General features: G+C 40.8%; 1 protein-coding gene across 1 annotated transcript in view; it reads left to right on the plus strand.

The window, feature by feature from the left end:
* Positions 1 to 16,308, plus strand: part of LOC126281798 (modular serine protease-like) — a 182,225-nt gene extending 165,917 nt beyond the window's left edge. The window contains exons 9-10 of the mRNA XM_049981012.1: positions 15,562 to 15,718; positions 15,803 to 16,308. Coding sequence (XP_049836969.1) covers positions 15,562 to 15,718; positions 15,803 to 16,008 — 363 coding nt within the window. The 3' untranslated portion in view covers positions 16,009 to 16,308. The remainder of the gene's footprint in view (positions 1 to 15,561; positions 15,719 to 15,802) is intronic.
* Positions 16,309 to 17,116: the final 808 nt, after the last annotated feature.

The following is a 17,116-nucleotide window of genomic DNA, read 5'->3' on the forward strand; positions in this document are numbered from 1 at the left end:
AATGGGCTATTGCAGCATATTTTATCTCCTTTTATTCTACAGAAAGTGTGGCACCCACACTTACTGCAGAATGGTTAAACAACATTGGATTTTTGTCTCTGAATAGCAAAGACTGGAACAGGAACCTGCAAGCTCCAGTTACTATGGATGAGCTTTATGGAAAGCACCAAAAAACAAATCAGCTGGTCATGTTATTTTGTTGGTGGACTTTTATAGCAAATTTTGACATGTACTAGGGAACACACTAGAAAAAAAATTTGCATTGAAGTCCAGCAAGGAAGAATTCCCCGTTTTCAAGAAGGGACGTCAAACAGATGTGCAGAACTATAGACCTATATCTCTGACGTCGATCAGTTGTAGAATTTTGGAACACGTATTATGTTCGAGTATAATGTCTTTTCTGGAGACTAGAAATCTACTCTGTAGGAATCAGGATGGGTTTCGAAAAAGACGGTCGTGTGAAACCCAGCTCTCGCTATTCGTCCACGAGACTCAGAGGGCCTTAGACACGGGTTCACAGGTAGATGCCGTGTTTCTTGACTTCCGCAAGGCGTTTGACACAGTTCCCCACAGTCGTTTAATGAACAAAGTAAGAGCATACGGACTATCAGATCAATTGTGTGATTGGATTGAGGAGTTCCTAGATAACAGAACACAGCATGTCATTCTCAATGGAGAGAAGTCTTCCGAAGTAAGAGTGATTTCAGGTGTGCCCCAGGGGAGTGTCATAGGACCGTTGCTATTCACAATATACATAAATGACCTGGTGGATGACATCGGAAGTTCACTGAGGCTTTTTGCAGATGATGCTGTGGTGTATCGAGAGGTTGCAACAATGGAAAATTGTACTGAAATGCAGGAGGATCTGCAGCGAATTGACGCATGGTGCACGGAATGGCAATTGAATCTCAATGTAGACAAGTGTAATGTGATGCGAATACATAGAAAGATAGGTCCCTTATCATTTAGCTACAAAATAGGTCAGCAACTGGAAGTAGTTAATTCCATAAATTATCTGGGAGTACTCATTAGGAGTGATTTAAAATGGAATGATCATATAAAGTTGATCGTCGGTAAAGCAGATGCCAGACTGAGATTCATTGGAAGAATCTTAAGGAAATGCAATCCGACAACAAAGGAAGTAGGTTACAGTACGCTTGTTCGCCCAATGCTTGAATACTGCTCAGCAGTGTGGGATCCGCACCAGGTAGGGTTGATAGAAGAGATAGAGAAGATCCAACGGAGAGCAGCGCGCTTCGTTACAGGATCATTTAGTAATTGCGAAAGCGTTACGGAGATGATAGATAAACTCCAGTGGAAGACTCTGCAGGAGAGACGCTCAGTAGCTCGGTACGGGCTTTTGTTAAAGTTTCGAGAACATACCTTCACCGAAGAGTCAAGCAGTATATTGCTCCCTCCTACGTATATCTCGCGAAGAGACCATGAGGATAAAATCAGAGAGATTAGAGCCCACACAGAAGCATACCGACAATCCTTCTTTCCACGTACAATACGAGACTGGAATAGAAGGGAGAACCGATAGAGGTACTCAGGGTACCCTCCGACACACACCGTCAGGTGGCTTGTGGAGTATGGATGTAGATGTAGATGTATATGTTGTAAAGGTACTAATCTCAAAGAAAAACGAAGTCATTGCAACTGTTTATTACAAAATTACCATGAGGACCATTAACAGATGACTAAAAACAGCATTGGCAAGAGTCTTGGGACACTATCAAAACCTTTCAGCTCCAGAATACAGAGTGGTTCACACATTGGTAGACAATTGTGACCTTGTCGATCTTACTTGGGAAGTGCAGTCAATTTTATGTATTGTATTTCTTGATTTCCAAAAAAGAGCACATGAGAATAAATTCAAGTACTTTTAAAGAGTCAAGAATAAAATGTGATTTGATAGGAAATTACTAAAAATTACCAGTGTATGATTACTGGTAACTTTTCGCAGCATTTACAGTCACAGATAGTACGGCATCAGGGTTGTCCTTGGTTTGCATCTCTCTATGCAGTAGCAATGTAATCTTTTATCTGAAGATCAAAGATCACATCGATGGGGAACATGCAAGCAAGATATTTGAGAAATGGTTGAGGAGCATTACAGAGAATGTCTTCCAAATGTTTTGGCCCTTAGTTTTATAAGGATATTGATTTATATCAATCTAGAATGCAAAATTAACAAATATGTCTGAATATAGTTCATAGAAAAAAATTACATGGAGGAGGACACATGGAAGGAATTGTGAGCAAGAGTCCATCAACATTTAATCCATACTGCTCCTAAACATCCTGTGACAATAAAATATCTTCACACACATTCGTTTCACATTTGGAGAAATGTTCAGGCAAGATTTTAACCCACAAATGATTGATATGTTGCTAGCTTTCATCACTGAAACCTACCCAACTCTTGGTAAGAAACATAAAATCAAACTGGCCACCTCAGGCTTATGCTAAGTGTATACTGTTGGAGTGAACATTGCACACATACATCAATGCAAGAAAGTTATTAACATTTGGAGTTGAGTGAGGAAAAAAATCTCTATCATAGTGACAATTGCCATAAATATGTATGTTAACTAAGTTTGGCTACCAGATTTGAAATTTTTTCTCGGTGCTAAACACTATGCCTCTGCCTGGCATGTCAGCCACTGGATATTTTTTCTTTCCAAACACAAAAGACCTGACACAAAACGTGTTCATGAAGTAAAACAACACATTTTTCAGAAAAGAAAGTTGGTTTTATTCCAATAGAGCATATTATTTCTCATTCTTTTGGCCACAAAACCCTATTTTCCAACATTCTCTGTTCCATACAGTGGCCTTTGCCACCTTAGTGGGAAGGCCTGTACCATCCTACTGGTCAATGTGAGAGCCAATTTCTTTCTGCATCAATAACCTCTCTGTCTTCCATGTACTGCTTCTCGTGGAGTGCATCCTTCTTTGGGCCAAACAGATGGAAGTTAGAAGATGGAAGATCCGAGCTGAAGGGGGGGGGGGGGGGGGGGGATGCAGAGGAAGAGTCCAGTGAAGTTTTGTGAGCTTCTTTCAGGTGCTCAGATTGTTATGAGGCCCTGAATTGTCATGGAGAAAAGAAATTTGTTTGCATGTGTGGCAATGAACATTTTAAAGTTGTTTCTTCAATTTTTTTAGGGTAACAGATACACTTCAGAGTTGATCGTTTCACCGTCTGGCAGGATATCAAACATAATAACCCCTTTATCACCCCAGAAGACCATCATCTTGATTTTATGAGCTAAGGGTGCAGCTTTGAACTTCTCCTTCAGAGGAGAGGTGATGTGGTGCCACACCATTAATTGCCATTTTGTTTCTGGCATGAAGTGATGAACCCATGTTTCATCACCTGTAATGATATTAACAGAATCTTCCGTTGGTTCTTGGTAGAACAACGTTATATTACCTGTGAAGGTATTTGGCAAACAATTTTCATGATCAGTCTCATAAAGTACAAGCATTTCTGCACAGATGGTCCTTCATTCCCCTTAATGGTCATCTGCTAAGTGGTGATGAATGCAGCTGGCACACACCTTTGAGTACCCCAGCTGATGAATGAGTGTGTCAGCAGTACCAACAGAGAAGTCCAGTTGAGCAGTGAGGTGTTTGAATGTGATCCATTGATCACTCGAATGACTGTGTCTGCATGTTCCAACATTCAGAAGTAGCACCTGTGTGTGGCTGCCTGGCATGTGAGATATTGGACAGGTTTGCGTGACTTTGTTCTGATGACAGATGCCTCGCCCGATGTGTCACCTCACTTTTGTTCACTGCCAGGTCTCTGTAGACATTCTGCAAGTGCCTGAAATTATCTGTGGTGCTCTGGTTCTCTGCCGAAAGAAACAGTGACTGCTTGGAATGCGCTTGCATTTCAGAAGCCATTTTGAAGGCTACATATAGCCACCTATCAGGTCTTTATGAAACTGTAGGTGCTGAAGCAGGAATATTCCAAGGTGCCCCACAGCAAATCCTGTATTTTTCAACCAAAACTGGCACAGGAAAAAATTTGTTTCATTACGTGTTGAACGCCCCTCATACATAAATTTCATTGAGTACTTGTCATTGCAACACTGGAGTCTCAGATCTTGTCCATGAACCAGATGTGGAGGGATTCTGCACAGTTATGTGCATGTAATTCTCAAGAAAGTTTAAGAAAGGAAAATGATGATAAAGAATATGCATTGAAGTCAGTGTTATTATATCAAGCATAAAAGAAAAAAAATGTTGTGTTTTGCATCAGTTGCCTGTTTTTGTGGTTGTTGCAATTATGTTGACTAGTTTCACTAATTTGTAACTAAAACAATTTCAAACAATCTTTTAACATAGGATAAAGAAAATGTTTTGGAAGAAGAACTAAAAACAACTTACTGGGTTGTTACAGTTAAACTGATGGTGTTCAGAGTGCTGCAGTCTAGGCTGTATACATAGGACACTGAAACATCACTGGTACATACATGTGGATGCTCTGTGGAATATGCTGAAAAAAGTAACTGCTTGAGTTTGGAAGTAAAAATGTGATTTTGTGAGCAGTCAGAATGTGATTTGGGTGCAGGGAAAGGGGAGGGATGATCAAACACATGATAACAGTGGCTCTGTCATGTTGATTAGGAGATGGTCACAAGTTACAGCATGTGTTCTGCATGGTCTCCTAATTAGCAACATGCCGCATCCATAAAATGGCATGGTTGACACTCGATTGTAGCATATCCATTGTAATCAGAGCAGTATGTCATCATTTCTGTCCTTCAGATGATGAAGACTCTGATTATATCCCTGATACATGATCTTTCATACATCCCCACAACCAGAACTCACATGAATTTAGGTTGGGGATGTGGAAGGTTACCCATGTTGAAACTGCCCACAGATGATGCTGTCATTAACAGAGGTTTCTTGAAGCAAATCTTACACCTGGGAATCAACATGTGGTGCCACCCCACCTTGTTTGAAAATAGTGGCTGGGACATAGTTGCTTTTTTGTAAAGCTACAATCATGTGTTGTACAAAGCGGTCATTATAATTTGCAAACGTCATTGTACCCTAACAGACCCATGAGGTGTCTTCTCCGTGAGGAAAAACAGTCTGTGAATGAAGTAGCTTGTGACTCCACATCACAGTCATATAATCTGAGTGCAGTGAATGTTCCTGCACAACATCTGTCAAAGTAGAAATCCATATGAGACAGTTCTTTGCATTCATGGCACAGTGCAGAGAGAAATGTGCCTCATTCACATGAAGAATGTTCCCTGGCCACATGTCATCCATATCTACGCATGCCAATAAATGAAGGGCAAAGTCACGGCATTCTAGTCCATCTCGGGACCTCATCAGTGCACATTTTGAATCTTGCACAGATACCAGTGTAAAATGCACCACAAAAACATTTGAACTACTAAGCAGGGCAGTGACAATTCCTGTGACACAGCTCAAGTACTGCCTGCAGAATTTGGGGCATATGCTGCACAGTTGGCTATAGCTGCAGCAACTTCAACAACTACTGACATGGGAATGGGCTGCCCCACTCTCACTGCTGCACCATCTGATGCACTTGTTTCTTCAAATTTCTTGATCATGTTCCTTAGCCCATTTATTGCCCTGGGACCTCTTTGCAGCTTGTTCTATGGACAATATTCCTGTTACACAGTGCTGCTATAGCTGTCATTCTGATAAAACATCTTTACCAGCTGTGCAATATCTTTCTTAACAATAGGCATGTGGGATACTTAAGTCTTCTTAACACTTTACAAAAGAACGCAACATGTGTCACCAAGCAACAAACAACATACTGACATTAAAACAGGAAACATTTAACATTCTGACAACTTACAGTGTTATGTTTTCACCTGGTGGCAGAAAATGGAAATATTTTTTCAGTATACTCCACGAACACACTGATTAATGAACATATCTGACATTTCAGTATCCTGCAACATTCAGAAACCATAAATGTAACTATACCCACCCAGTCTGTTGTTTATAAAAAAAAAAAAGAAAAAAAATGTGTATCCAAACTGTACACTGCTATAGTCAGCATTTTGACTAATTCTGTTGTTGTTGATAAATGTAAATAATTTGAAGAATATATTGACAATGGTTAAGCTACACAACAACATTTGTAAAGTTATGTAATTCATTGTGTTTAAGTTCAGTAAAAGAAAACTAGGGTAAGTAACGGTGGAATAACTATAATATGGGAAGTCTTGATGTCTACTCTCCACATAGATGAGGTGTTGAGCAGCAGACACACATTGAAAGGAGACTGTTATTCTGTTAAATATTATAATCTATCATACAGATTCTTTCTTCAGATGGATGTGCTTGCATGACCACTTTCACCACACACATGACCACTGTCAAATCAGATAGTGGTGAGCAGCGATGTCACCTGAGCTTTATAGTGGGGAGACAGAAGAGGCGTCAAGTGGAGAGGAGAAGGAAACCAGGGTAGGGATGTGGCAGGAACAGGATGGTAAGCTGTTATTAGATGTAGAACCTGGAAGCTGTGGTTGGGGCTGAAGGGGGGGAGGGGGGAGAGAAACAAGAAACAGAGAAGGGCTCACTGGTAGCATAGTGAGTGTGCCTTTGGGTGTAGTGTAGTGTAGTGAGAAGAAGAAAGGGATTGACACAGGTGGGAACAGGGACTAGAAAAGATTGATACTAGTTGAGCTACAGGAATAAAGAATATATTGTACTGAGAGTTCCCACCTGCACAGTACAGAAAATCTCACCTTGGTGGGAAGAAACTACATAGCCCATTCACATTAATGTGACCACTTGTCCAAAGACTGAATAACAACCTATTACAGCAAAGATTAGTTTTTTCAAAAGTACGAACAGGGCCATGCTGACGACAATGCTGTGGCCATATGCAATAGATTTCTTGGTTGAGAATCGATGCCACAAGCAGTCCAGTTGAGGCAGTCCCACAGATTCTCAATTAGGTTTAAATCTGGGGAGTTAGATGGTAAGGGGAGTATGTTACACTCATTACTCATCCTTGTGCGCTTTGAACCATGCATGTACACTGTGAGCTATGCGGCACATAGCATTGTCTTGCTGGTAGGAGCCATTGTGCTGAGGAAAAACAAACTGCCTGTAGGGACAGGCATGGTCCCTAAGGATAGAAACATACTTCAGTTGATTCATTGCAGCTTCCTGAATGATGAAGTGGTCCAGGAAATGCCACAAAAATATTCTCCAGACCACACCACTCCCACAATTGTTGAGAGTGTTTTGAGGTTTCATGCTGTACACTCCAACTCTCCGATGCAGCAGAAAATGTGATTCATATGAAAACTTCACCTGTTGCCACTCAGTGGACAGCTAGTTGCAGTACTAGCATGGAAATTTCAGCCTTCATTGTCGATGAACAGCAGTCAGCATAGGTGCATGAGCCAGGTGCCTGTCACAGAGGCCTAAACGCAACATTTGCTGAATGGTGGTTGAGGAGTTGCTGAGCTCTCAGTTGCTTAAGGGGGGTAGGATGTCAAACGGGCCGACCTGGAGCATGAGAGGCACCACAGGACATTTTAATTTCCACTGTTTATACTTTCACAAGTTGTTGTTCTTGTTGTGGTCTTCAGTCCTGAGACTATCCTGTGCAAGCTTCTTCATCTCCCAGTACCTACTGCAACCTACATCCTTCTGAATCTGTTTAGTGTATTCATCTCTTTGTCTCCCTCTACGATTTTTACCCTCTACGCTTCCGTCCAATACTAAATTGGTGATCCCTTGATGCCTCAGAACGTGTCCAACCAACTGATCCCTTCTCCTAGTCAAGTTGTGCCACAAACTTCTCATCTCTCCAATTCTATTCAATACCTCCTCATTAGTTATATGATCTACCACATTTCGAAAGCTTCTATTCCCTTCTTGTCCAAACTATTTATCGACCATGTTTCACTTCCATACATAGCTACGCTCCATACAAATACTTTCAGAAATGACTTCCTGACACTTAAATCTATACATATCACACATATACTTGATGTTAACTAATTTCTCTTCTTCATAAACGCTTTCCTTGCCATTGCCAGTCTACATTTTATATCCTCTCTACTTCGACCATCATCAGTTATTTTTCCCCCCAAATAGCAAAACTCCTTTACTACTTTAAGTGTCTCATTTCCTAATCTAATTCCCTCAGCATCACCCGACTTAATTTGACTACATTCCATTATCCTCGTTTTGCTTTTGTTGATGTTCATCTTATATCCTTTCAAGACACTATCCATTCCGTTCAACTGCTCTTCCAAGTCCTTTGCTGTCTCTGACAGAATTAGAATGTCATTGGCGAACCTCAAAGTTTTTATTTCTTCTCCGTGGATTTTAATACCTACTTCAAATTTTTCTTTTGTTTCCTTCACTGCTTGCTCAATGTAATGATTGAATACCGTATTTACTCGAATCTAAGCTGCACCTGAAAAATGAGACTAGAAATCAAGGAAAAAAATTTTCCGGAATCTAAGCCACATCTGAAATTTGAGACTCGAAACAAAGTTGGTCCATTGTAATATGAGACACAATTTAGGTCGAATAAATGATGATACAGCTACAGTAGTTTGCTCTGAGTCATAAGCTTAGCAGTTAAGCTTTACCAGGTAGCCATTGCTATGCGTAAGGCGCTCCATCCGTATTTATACAGGTACCCTTCCTTTTTCGCGTGCTTCGTCTGGTTTGAATTGATTGATTATTGTTCTTTGACTGATAAGCGCCGTTCTCTTTGTTATAGGTGTTTACGTCACTCTAAGATGAAAATGCATTGTTTGTCGCATTCTGATAATGAGACAATGAGTGTTTACGGCCTGTCGCCGCTCGCGGAATGGCTTGCTTTTGTGCGCACTACCGCTGCTTACAATTAAAAAAAAAAAGTGTGTGTGTGTGTGAGAGAGAGAGAGAGAGAGAGAGAGAGAGAGAGAGAGAGAGAGAGAGAGAGGAATCGTCTCATTAGCGAAACAATGGCAAGAGACTTACACTGCTGCTTTCTTTGATAATAATCATCAAATAATAGGCTGCATATGATAGAAGCTGTTCTGAATGAGAGTTTAGCGAAAATTTTTCTCCGTTAGAAAATCTTTGCAGACGCCTCTTTAGTGTATTATATTCTGCACAGAAATTAGTCATCTTAGATTTAAAAATCTAGTCAATTGCCGTGCTTCAATTCTGACTGTACCACTATTAGACATAAGAATAATATGAATATAAACATGACATGATATGTATATTCTTCCGCGTTTGCTGTTGTCTCACTCTAGTTTAGTAGTTTATTAGGCAGACAGGATTTAAATGAGATAGCAGCAAATACGAAGGAACACATGGCAAAATGTTTATATTCATATTATTCTTATGGTGAAGAGAATACTGCGTGTGATTCACAATTCATAAAAGTTCCTATTAGCAACCGTCTCTTCTCACAGGTAAGAAAAAATTCAGAACGTAGAGTTGGCCATATTGATGAACATCAAAAAACAGTCTTGCAAGTCAGATTTTCGCAGTACATTGAAATGCTGCTACATTCAAAGATGAACAATACAGAATTTGTATTTCCTTCGTTGGATAATATATGAAAATGCAGTGGTCGGAACTCGGAGCGGAGAAAAAAGCTCGTCTTCCACCTTTTTTTAAAATTTTTTTTTACTGATGCAGAGATTTTGGCGCCAGTATTTATCTTTGCACCTGCAAAGCATGCCTGTGTAGCGCTACATACACTCCTGGAAATTGAAATAAGAACACCATGAATTCATTGTCCCAGGAAGGGGACACTGTATTGACACATTCCTGGGGTCAGATACATCACATGATCACACTGACAGAACCACAGGCACATAGACACAGGCAACAGAGCATGCACAATGTCGGCACTAGTACAGTGTATATCCACCTTTCACAGCAATGCAGGCTGCTATTCTCCCATGGAGACGATCGTAGAGATGCTGGATGTAGTCCTACGGAACGGCTTGCCATGCCATTTCCACCTGGCGCCTCAGTTGGACCAGCGTTCGTGCTGGACGTGCAGACCGCGTGAGACGACGCTTCATCCAGTCCCAAACATGCTCAATGGGGGACCTTTCCGGAGATCTTGCTGGCCAGGGTAGTTGACTTAAACCTTCTAGAGCACGTTGGGTGGCACAGGATACATGCGGACGTGCATTGTCCTGTTGGAACAGCAAGTTCCCTTGCCGGTCTAGGAATGGTAGAACGATGGGTTCGATGACGGTTTGGATGTACCGTGCACTATTCAGTGTCCCCTCGACGATCACCAGAGGTGTACGGCCAGTGTAAGAGATCGTTCCCCACACCATGATGCCGGGTGCTGGCCCTGTGTGCCTCGGTCGTATGCAGTCCTGATTGTGGCGCTCACCTGCACGGCGCCAAACACGCATACGGCCATCATTGGCACCAAGGCAGAAGCGACTCTCATCGCTGAAGACGACACGTCTCCATTCGTCCCTCCATTCACGCCTGTCGCGACACCACTGGAGGTGGGCTGCACGATGTTGGGGCGTGAGCGGAAGACGGCCTAACGGTGTGCGGGACCGCAGCCCAGCTTCATGGAGACGGTTGCGAATGGTCCTCGCCGATACCCCAGGAGCAACAGTGTCCCTAATTTGCTGGGAAGTGGCGGTGCGGTCCCCTACGGCACTGTGTAGGATCCTACGGTCTTGGCGTGCGTCCGTGCATCGCTGCGGTCCGGTCCCAGTTCGATGGGCACGTGCACCTTCCGCCGACCACTGGCGAGAACATCGATGTACTGTTGAGACCTCACGCCCCACGTGTTGAGCAATTCGGCGGTACGTCCACCCGGCCTCCCGCATGCCCACTATACGCCCTCGCTCAAAGTCCGTCAACTGCACATACGGTTCACGTCCACGCTGTCGTTGCATGCTACCAGTTTTAAAGACTGCGATGGAGCTCCGTATGCCATGGCAAACTGGCTGACACTGACGGCGGCGGTGAACAAATGCTGTGCAGCTACCGCCATGCGACGGCCAACACCGCGGTTCCTGGTGTGTCCGCTGTGCCGTGCGTGTGATCATTGCTTGTACAGCCCTCTCGCAGTGTCCGGAGCGAGTATGGTGGGTCTGACACACCGGTGTCAATGTGTTCTTTTTTCCATTTCCGCACCTACCAACATTTTTCAGAAATTTTGGTCACTTTGCACTTGTTTCCAAGCCGCAGGCGGTTTTTTGGATAACAAAAATTGGAAAAAAAAGTGCGGCTTACTTTCGAGTAAATACGGTAACATCGGGGAGAGCCTACAACCCTGTCTCACTCCCATCCCAACCACTGCTTCCCCTTCATGTCCCTTGACTCTCGTAACTGCCATCTGGCTTCTGCACAAATTGTAAATAGTCTTTCGCTCCCTGTATTTTACCCCTTCCACCTTCTAAATTTGAAAGAGAGTATTCTAGTCAACATTGTCAAAAGCTTTCTCTAAGTCTACACATGCTAGAAATGTAGGTTTGCCCTTCCTTAATCTAGCTTCTAAGATAGGTCGTAGGGTCAGTATTGCCTCACATGTTCCAATATTTCAACGGAATCCAAACTGATCTTTCCCAAGGTCAGGTTCTACCAGTTTTTCCATTCGTCTGTAAAGAATTCGTGTTAGTATTTTGCACCGTGACTTATTAAACTGCTTATTCAGTAATTTTCACATCTGTCAACACCTGCTTTTCTTTGGGATTGGAATTATTATATTCTTCTTGACGTCTGAGAGTATTTTGCCTGTCTCGTACATCTTGCTCACCAGATGGTAGAGTTTTGTTAGGACTGTCTCTCCCAAGGCCATTAGTAGTTCTAATGGAATGTTGTCTGCTCCCGGGGCCTTTTACAAGTAAATTCATAAAACTGTCAGCATGACCAGGAAGGATTCAGGATTCACACTCGTAGCAGCAGAAGCTCAAAAACATAAGAAAATAATTTTTTTTAGATATGAAATTTCATATTTTGAAGGTGGAAGGGGTAAAATACAGGGAGCAAAAGACTATTTACAATTTGTGCAGAAGCCAGATGGCAGTTACGAGAGTCGAGGGACATGATGGTCGAAGTAGAGAGGATATAAAATGTAGACTGGCAATGGCAAGGAAAGCGTTTCTGAAGAAGAGAAATTTGTTAACATCGAATATAGATTTATGTATCAGGAAGTCGTTTCTGAAAGTATTTGTTTGGAGTGTAGCCATGTATGGAAGTGAAACATGGACGATAACTAGTTTGGACAAGAAGAGAATAGAAGCTTTCGAAATGTGGTGCTACAGAAGAATACTGAAGATAAGGTGGATAGATCACGTAACTAATGAGGAGGTATTGAATAGGATTGGGGAGAAGAGAAGTTTGTGGCACATCTTGACTAGAAGAAGGGATCGGTTGGTAGGACATGTTTTGAGGCATCAAGGGATCACAAATTTAGCATTGGAAGGCAGCGTGGAGGGTAAAAACCGTAGAGGGAGACCGAGAGATGAGTACACTAAGCAGATTCAGAAGGATGTAGGTTGCAGTAGGTACTGGGAGATGAAGCAGCTTGCACAGGATAGAGTAGCATGGAGAGCTGTATCAAACCAGTCTCAGGACTGAAGACAACAACAACAACAAATGAAATTTCATAATTTTTCCACTTACTATTGGCTGCATTTGTTGCTATAGGTACACTTTTCTTCATAAGTGAGAGAGACTGTTCAATGAATTTTGCACAGCATACAAACCATACTTACAGGTGTCTGAAACTCTAGAATCTATTTAATTTATGAAAAAATGAATGAGTTGTTACGTTTTAAATTTTATGTTTAGAAAAAAATCAAATTTTTTGGTTAATTATCTCAATTTTTACCACAGTTTTAATAGATTTGGAAAATTCTAGAGTTTTGTCCACCTGTAAGAATGGTTTGTATGCTGTGCAAAATTCATCAAAGAATCTCTCTTACTTGTGAAGAAAAATGTACCTATAGCAAAAATGCAGCCAACAGTAAGTGAAGAAATGATGAAATTTCATATCTAAAAAAAATTTTATTATGTTATGTTTTTGCACTTCCACTGCTATGAGTGTGAATCCTGAATCCTTCCTGGTTATGCTGACAAAGTTTTTAAATTTATTTGTAAAAGTATAGACAGTAGAAAATAAAATTTCCTGTGGTGCCTCTCCTGTTCCAAGTCAGCCCATTTGACACCCTACTCCCCTTAACAGTTGCATGTCTATTCACCAATACATACATTTCCACAGCATCATTCACCCCTATCATCTGTGGCTTTTGGTGGACCACTGTTGCCTCTGTGTCCATTGTGGGTAATGCCATTTTGCCATGCATGGTATGTTTTAACCGTGGCATCACATGAATGGTTTATAAACTTACCACTTTGGAAATGCTTCTACCCTTGGCCGCAAAAGCCAATGATAATGCTGTTTTGGATGTCAGATAAATTGCTCAGTTTCCACATTATGATGATGACTGCACTGTTTTCCATGTCCTCATGACACATTTTATGCATCCTCCCCTGCTAGTGCTGCCACCTGCCATTTGTGAATGGTTACTGCACACTGACATTGAACGTAGGCAGTGGTCACATTAATGCGGGCGGACCCAGTAGATGGCACAGTCTGTGAAACAGTGATAGTCAAGCCACTAAGTTGGGAAATGTATTCAGAAAATGGGTGTTCCAGCTGTTACCATTCAGACAAGTAGCTTGTGAGCAGTCATGCCGATCTAGACTGGTGCACTGTGGTTACAGATAATGTTTATCTAATTAGGGGTAGGGATAGGAGATGTCTGTGAAAAGACTGGAATAGGTGGTAGTGGAAGAATGTATGGGACAGGTCTTAAATCTGTCTGTTACAGGGGAATGAGACATGGAGCAAGGGGTCGGAAACAGAGATGGAATAGGAATGAACAAAGATATTGGTTAGTGTGGGTAAAGAGCAGAATGCAACTGTGGGACAAGTTGGATGGATAGCGGAGAGGATATTTTTCACTTCAGGACATGGCCCTACATTGACAGACCTGTGCCAGACAAGACATCCGCATTTGTGTGTGCTCATAAAAAATAAGATATTTAGATCATAATAACGTTATTCCAGTTCTAATTACTCATTACATGTGTGTATTAGTGCATTTTTAAGCTCACGATTAAATGTATCACTTTTCTTTACACATTAGTCCAGAAAATGCAAAAAGAAGGTCAGGTAGTAGTCATATATTTATGTTTTGCACAGTTAAGTTAAAGAATAACATTCAGTTGTTCAGTTTTTCATGCAACAATTTAATTTGAAAGTGTCCATTAATTATTAAGCTCATATTTCAGGAAAGTACCTGAAATCTTAAGTTGTTTGATTGAGAAACCTTCACGCTAGTCATTTGTCTACATACGGTTGGTGTACAGTAAAGTTTTATTCTGCTGAGATGACATTAATTAACAGATACTGCAGTTGAGTGAGTGATAAGCTCTTATTGCAAGTGGAAATAAATAAATTTGTACATTGTATCATACACCTGAAGCCCTAAGCTGTAGGCCTAAATTTTGTTGTTGATTGAGCAGTCTGCTGCTGGCGGAAATGAGTTTCATGCAGTCCTGAAGGTACTATAGCAGATGGGATGTATCTGTGCTGAGAAATTCCTCATTTGCTCCAAATTCTGAAGTGTTCTTAAAAGTGATTCAACGAAGGTCCTGGCAGGTGTATATGTCCAGGACTCCCTTCTCCATGTACAAAGGCTAGGGAAGGAGTTGGCATTCCACTGCCTATCATGCCAGAAGGGAATTAAGGGGAATGAATTTATGGATGTGGCTCAGTTCCCTGTACCCTTGTTTGTAAATTCTTGCTGATGAGGTCCATCATCCTGTTACATACAGAGTTTTAATCTGTTTCACAAAGTTGCAAATTTTACATTTTTTGTGACTGGATGCACGCGAGCGTTCTCTCTCTCTCTCTCTCTCTCTCTCTCTCTCTCTCTCTCTCTCTCTCTCTCTCTCTCTCTCTCTCTCTCTCTCTGTCACACACACACACACAGACACACACACACACACACAGAGAGAGAGAGAGAGAGAGAGAGAGAGAGAGAGAGAGAGAGAGAGACCTTTTTGGTTTTGGTTTTATGTAGTTAGATCATGAATGCCAGACTGATTCATATGAAATGGGCATATAACCCCTTTTCTGACAGTTCAAATTTCAATCTAGGCTCTGGTTCAGCCTCTAAAGATGCCATAATTGATGAGATTTTAAACCTTAATATTTCTTCGCTGCTTCAGAATGGTGGGTGTGCAGTATTTTACTTTATAGAGCAACTGGACATCATCTCAAGAGTCATAAGCATTGCCTTCCAGGTATGTGACAACTAGGTGTCTGCTGAACAGTCAAGCTTAATATGTTTCAAGATGTTCTCTTTCCTTTTGTTAGAGTAAATTTATTGGCTGAAATATTCATGAATATCTTTAAGTTTCCATCTGAAGCTTGGCTTCACTATCTTTATTTCTTTCATCCATTTTTCTAAGTGATTCTTGGAAGATCAATACAAATATAATATAATGTGTCTCATCTGTCATTTTAAGATTGCTCACTGGGGTTACGTTGACAGGCCAAGCCCAAATGATGAAATCCTTACATCCATATTGCCAGTATTCGAGTCTATGCAGTGTAACGAAGTACTTCCTGTCACTTTTAAACCTTTTCTTACTTCTGACAGATTCTGTGCAGGATATGCAAATGGTGAGTGTTTTAAAATGGTTATTCATATGCATTTAAAAGAAATTATCAATATGCCCTTGCCACTGAAAAAAAATTTCTTTTAAGGTTTTGCTGTTTGCTTGGATGATGATGGAGGTGGCTTTTTGTTGGAGCAGGAAGCAACAGCCACAACTAAACAATGGTTTATTCAGGGAGTATATAGTCTGGGTGTTCCACCATCAGTAGGAACCTTGTGTCCAAGTTACCCTGTTCTTTTCACTAAAGTGAATGATCATCTGAACTGGCTCAAGACATACTATGACAAATACTAAAAAGAAAGTGGCATTGAAGCACATGTGCCATAATTATATGTGAAAGAACTTTTAATATTCTGGATTCCACTTAATATAAATATGCTTATGGTTTGAGTTTGATCAGGGGTAGCTGTTATACTATAGTAAAGTTTGTTACTGAAAATGTAAATGTATTTTTCCAGAAGGAATTGTCAGAGTTTATTTGAAGTTAAAAAAGAAATCCTAAAACTGTGACTACTGAACATAACTTACTTTACATACATAATAAATGGGAGTCATCCAAAATAAAATTACTTCTTGAGGTGTCAAGCCACTGCAGTTGGAATACTTTATGTCCATATTTAAAGAAAAGCAAGGAGGAGACATGTAAAGGTGGTAGAAGTAATACAGAAGTAGTAGTTTCTTCTGTCTTTAAACATTGTAAATGTCACTTGGATGTAACATCTACAGCCAATAGTTTTAGCAGTATGAATTTCACATACTTCAACATTTATGAAACAGGTTAATTCAAATAAGAATGTACCAGACATATGAAACTGTTATTTGGAGAAGGATACATGATATAAAGTGACAACACGGTTCTGATATGATATAATAGATCTGCTACTTAATTATTACCAGGAGATAAATTAGAACATTCAAAACCTGCTAAATAATAATCATATGATTGTCACTGTCTCTGAAGCTTGTGCATTGCAGAGACACAGTTTCAACCCACCTGGGTATTACAGCAAAATAGCTAGTTACTTCAGTTTGTACTATGACTCTGAGTAAGTAATATGCAAATCAACAATGATCAGTTGCTACTATCATAAAGAAGACACATTAAGTTGCAAGCAGGCACAATTAAGACACTTCTCAGTTGTGACTCTTGTTCCAATTTAAATATTTACGAGCCAGTTCCATTCCCTCCATTCGTTTCTTTTGCTCATATTTTTATTTTTTATGCAGTCTTTTGTGAAATATGCTGTAATGTTACTACTTAAATATTTAATCCTCTTTGTTAACAGTGCTAATACTCCACACATTATTTTTTGGCACATTACTATGACACTAAAAGTACAAATTTACCTGCCCAGAAGGCCGAAACCATTGAAGCACTCGCTTCTGGGATGTGGAACATGCC

The sequence above is a fragment of the Schistocerca gregaria genome, chromosome 7, assembly GCF_023897955.1.
Source record: "Schistocerca gregaria isolate iqSchGreg1 chromosome 7, iqSchGreg1.2, whole genome shotgun sequence".
Classification (NCBI taxonomy): Eukaryota; Metazoa; Arthropoda; class Insecta; order Orthoptera; family Acrididae; genus Schistocerca; species Schistocerca gregaria.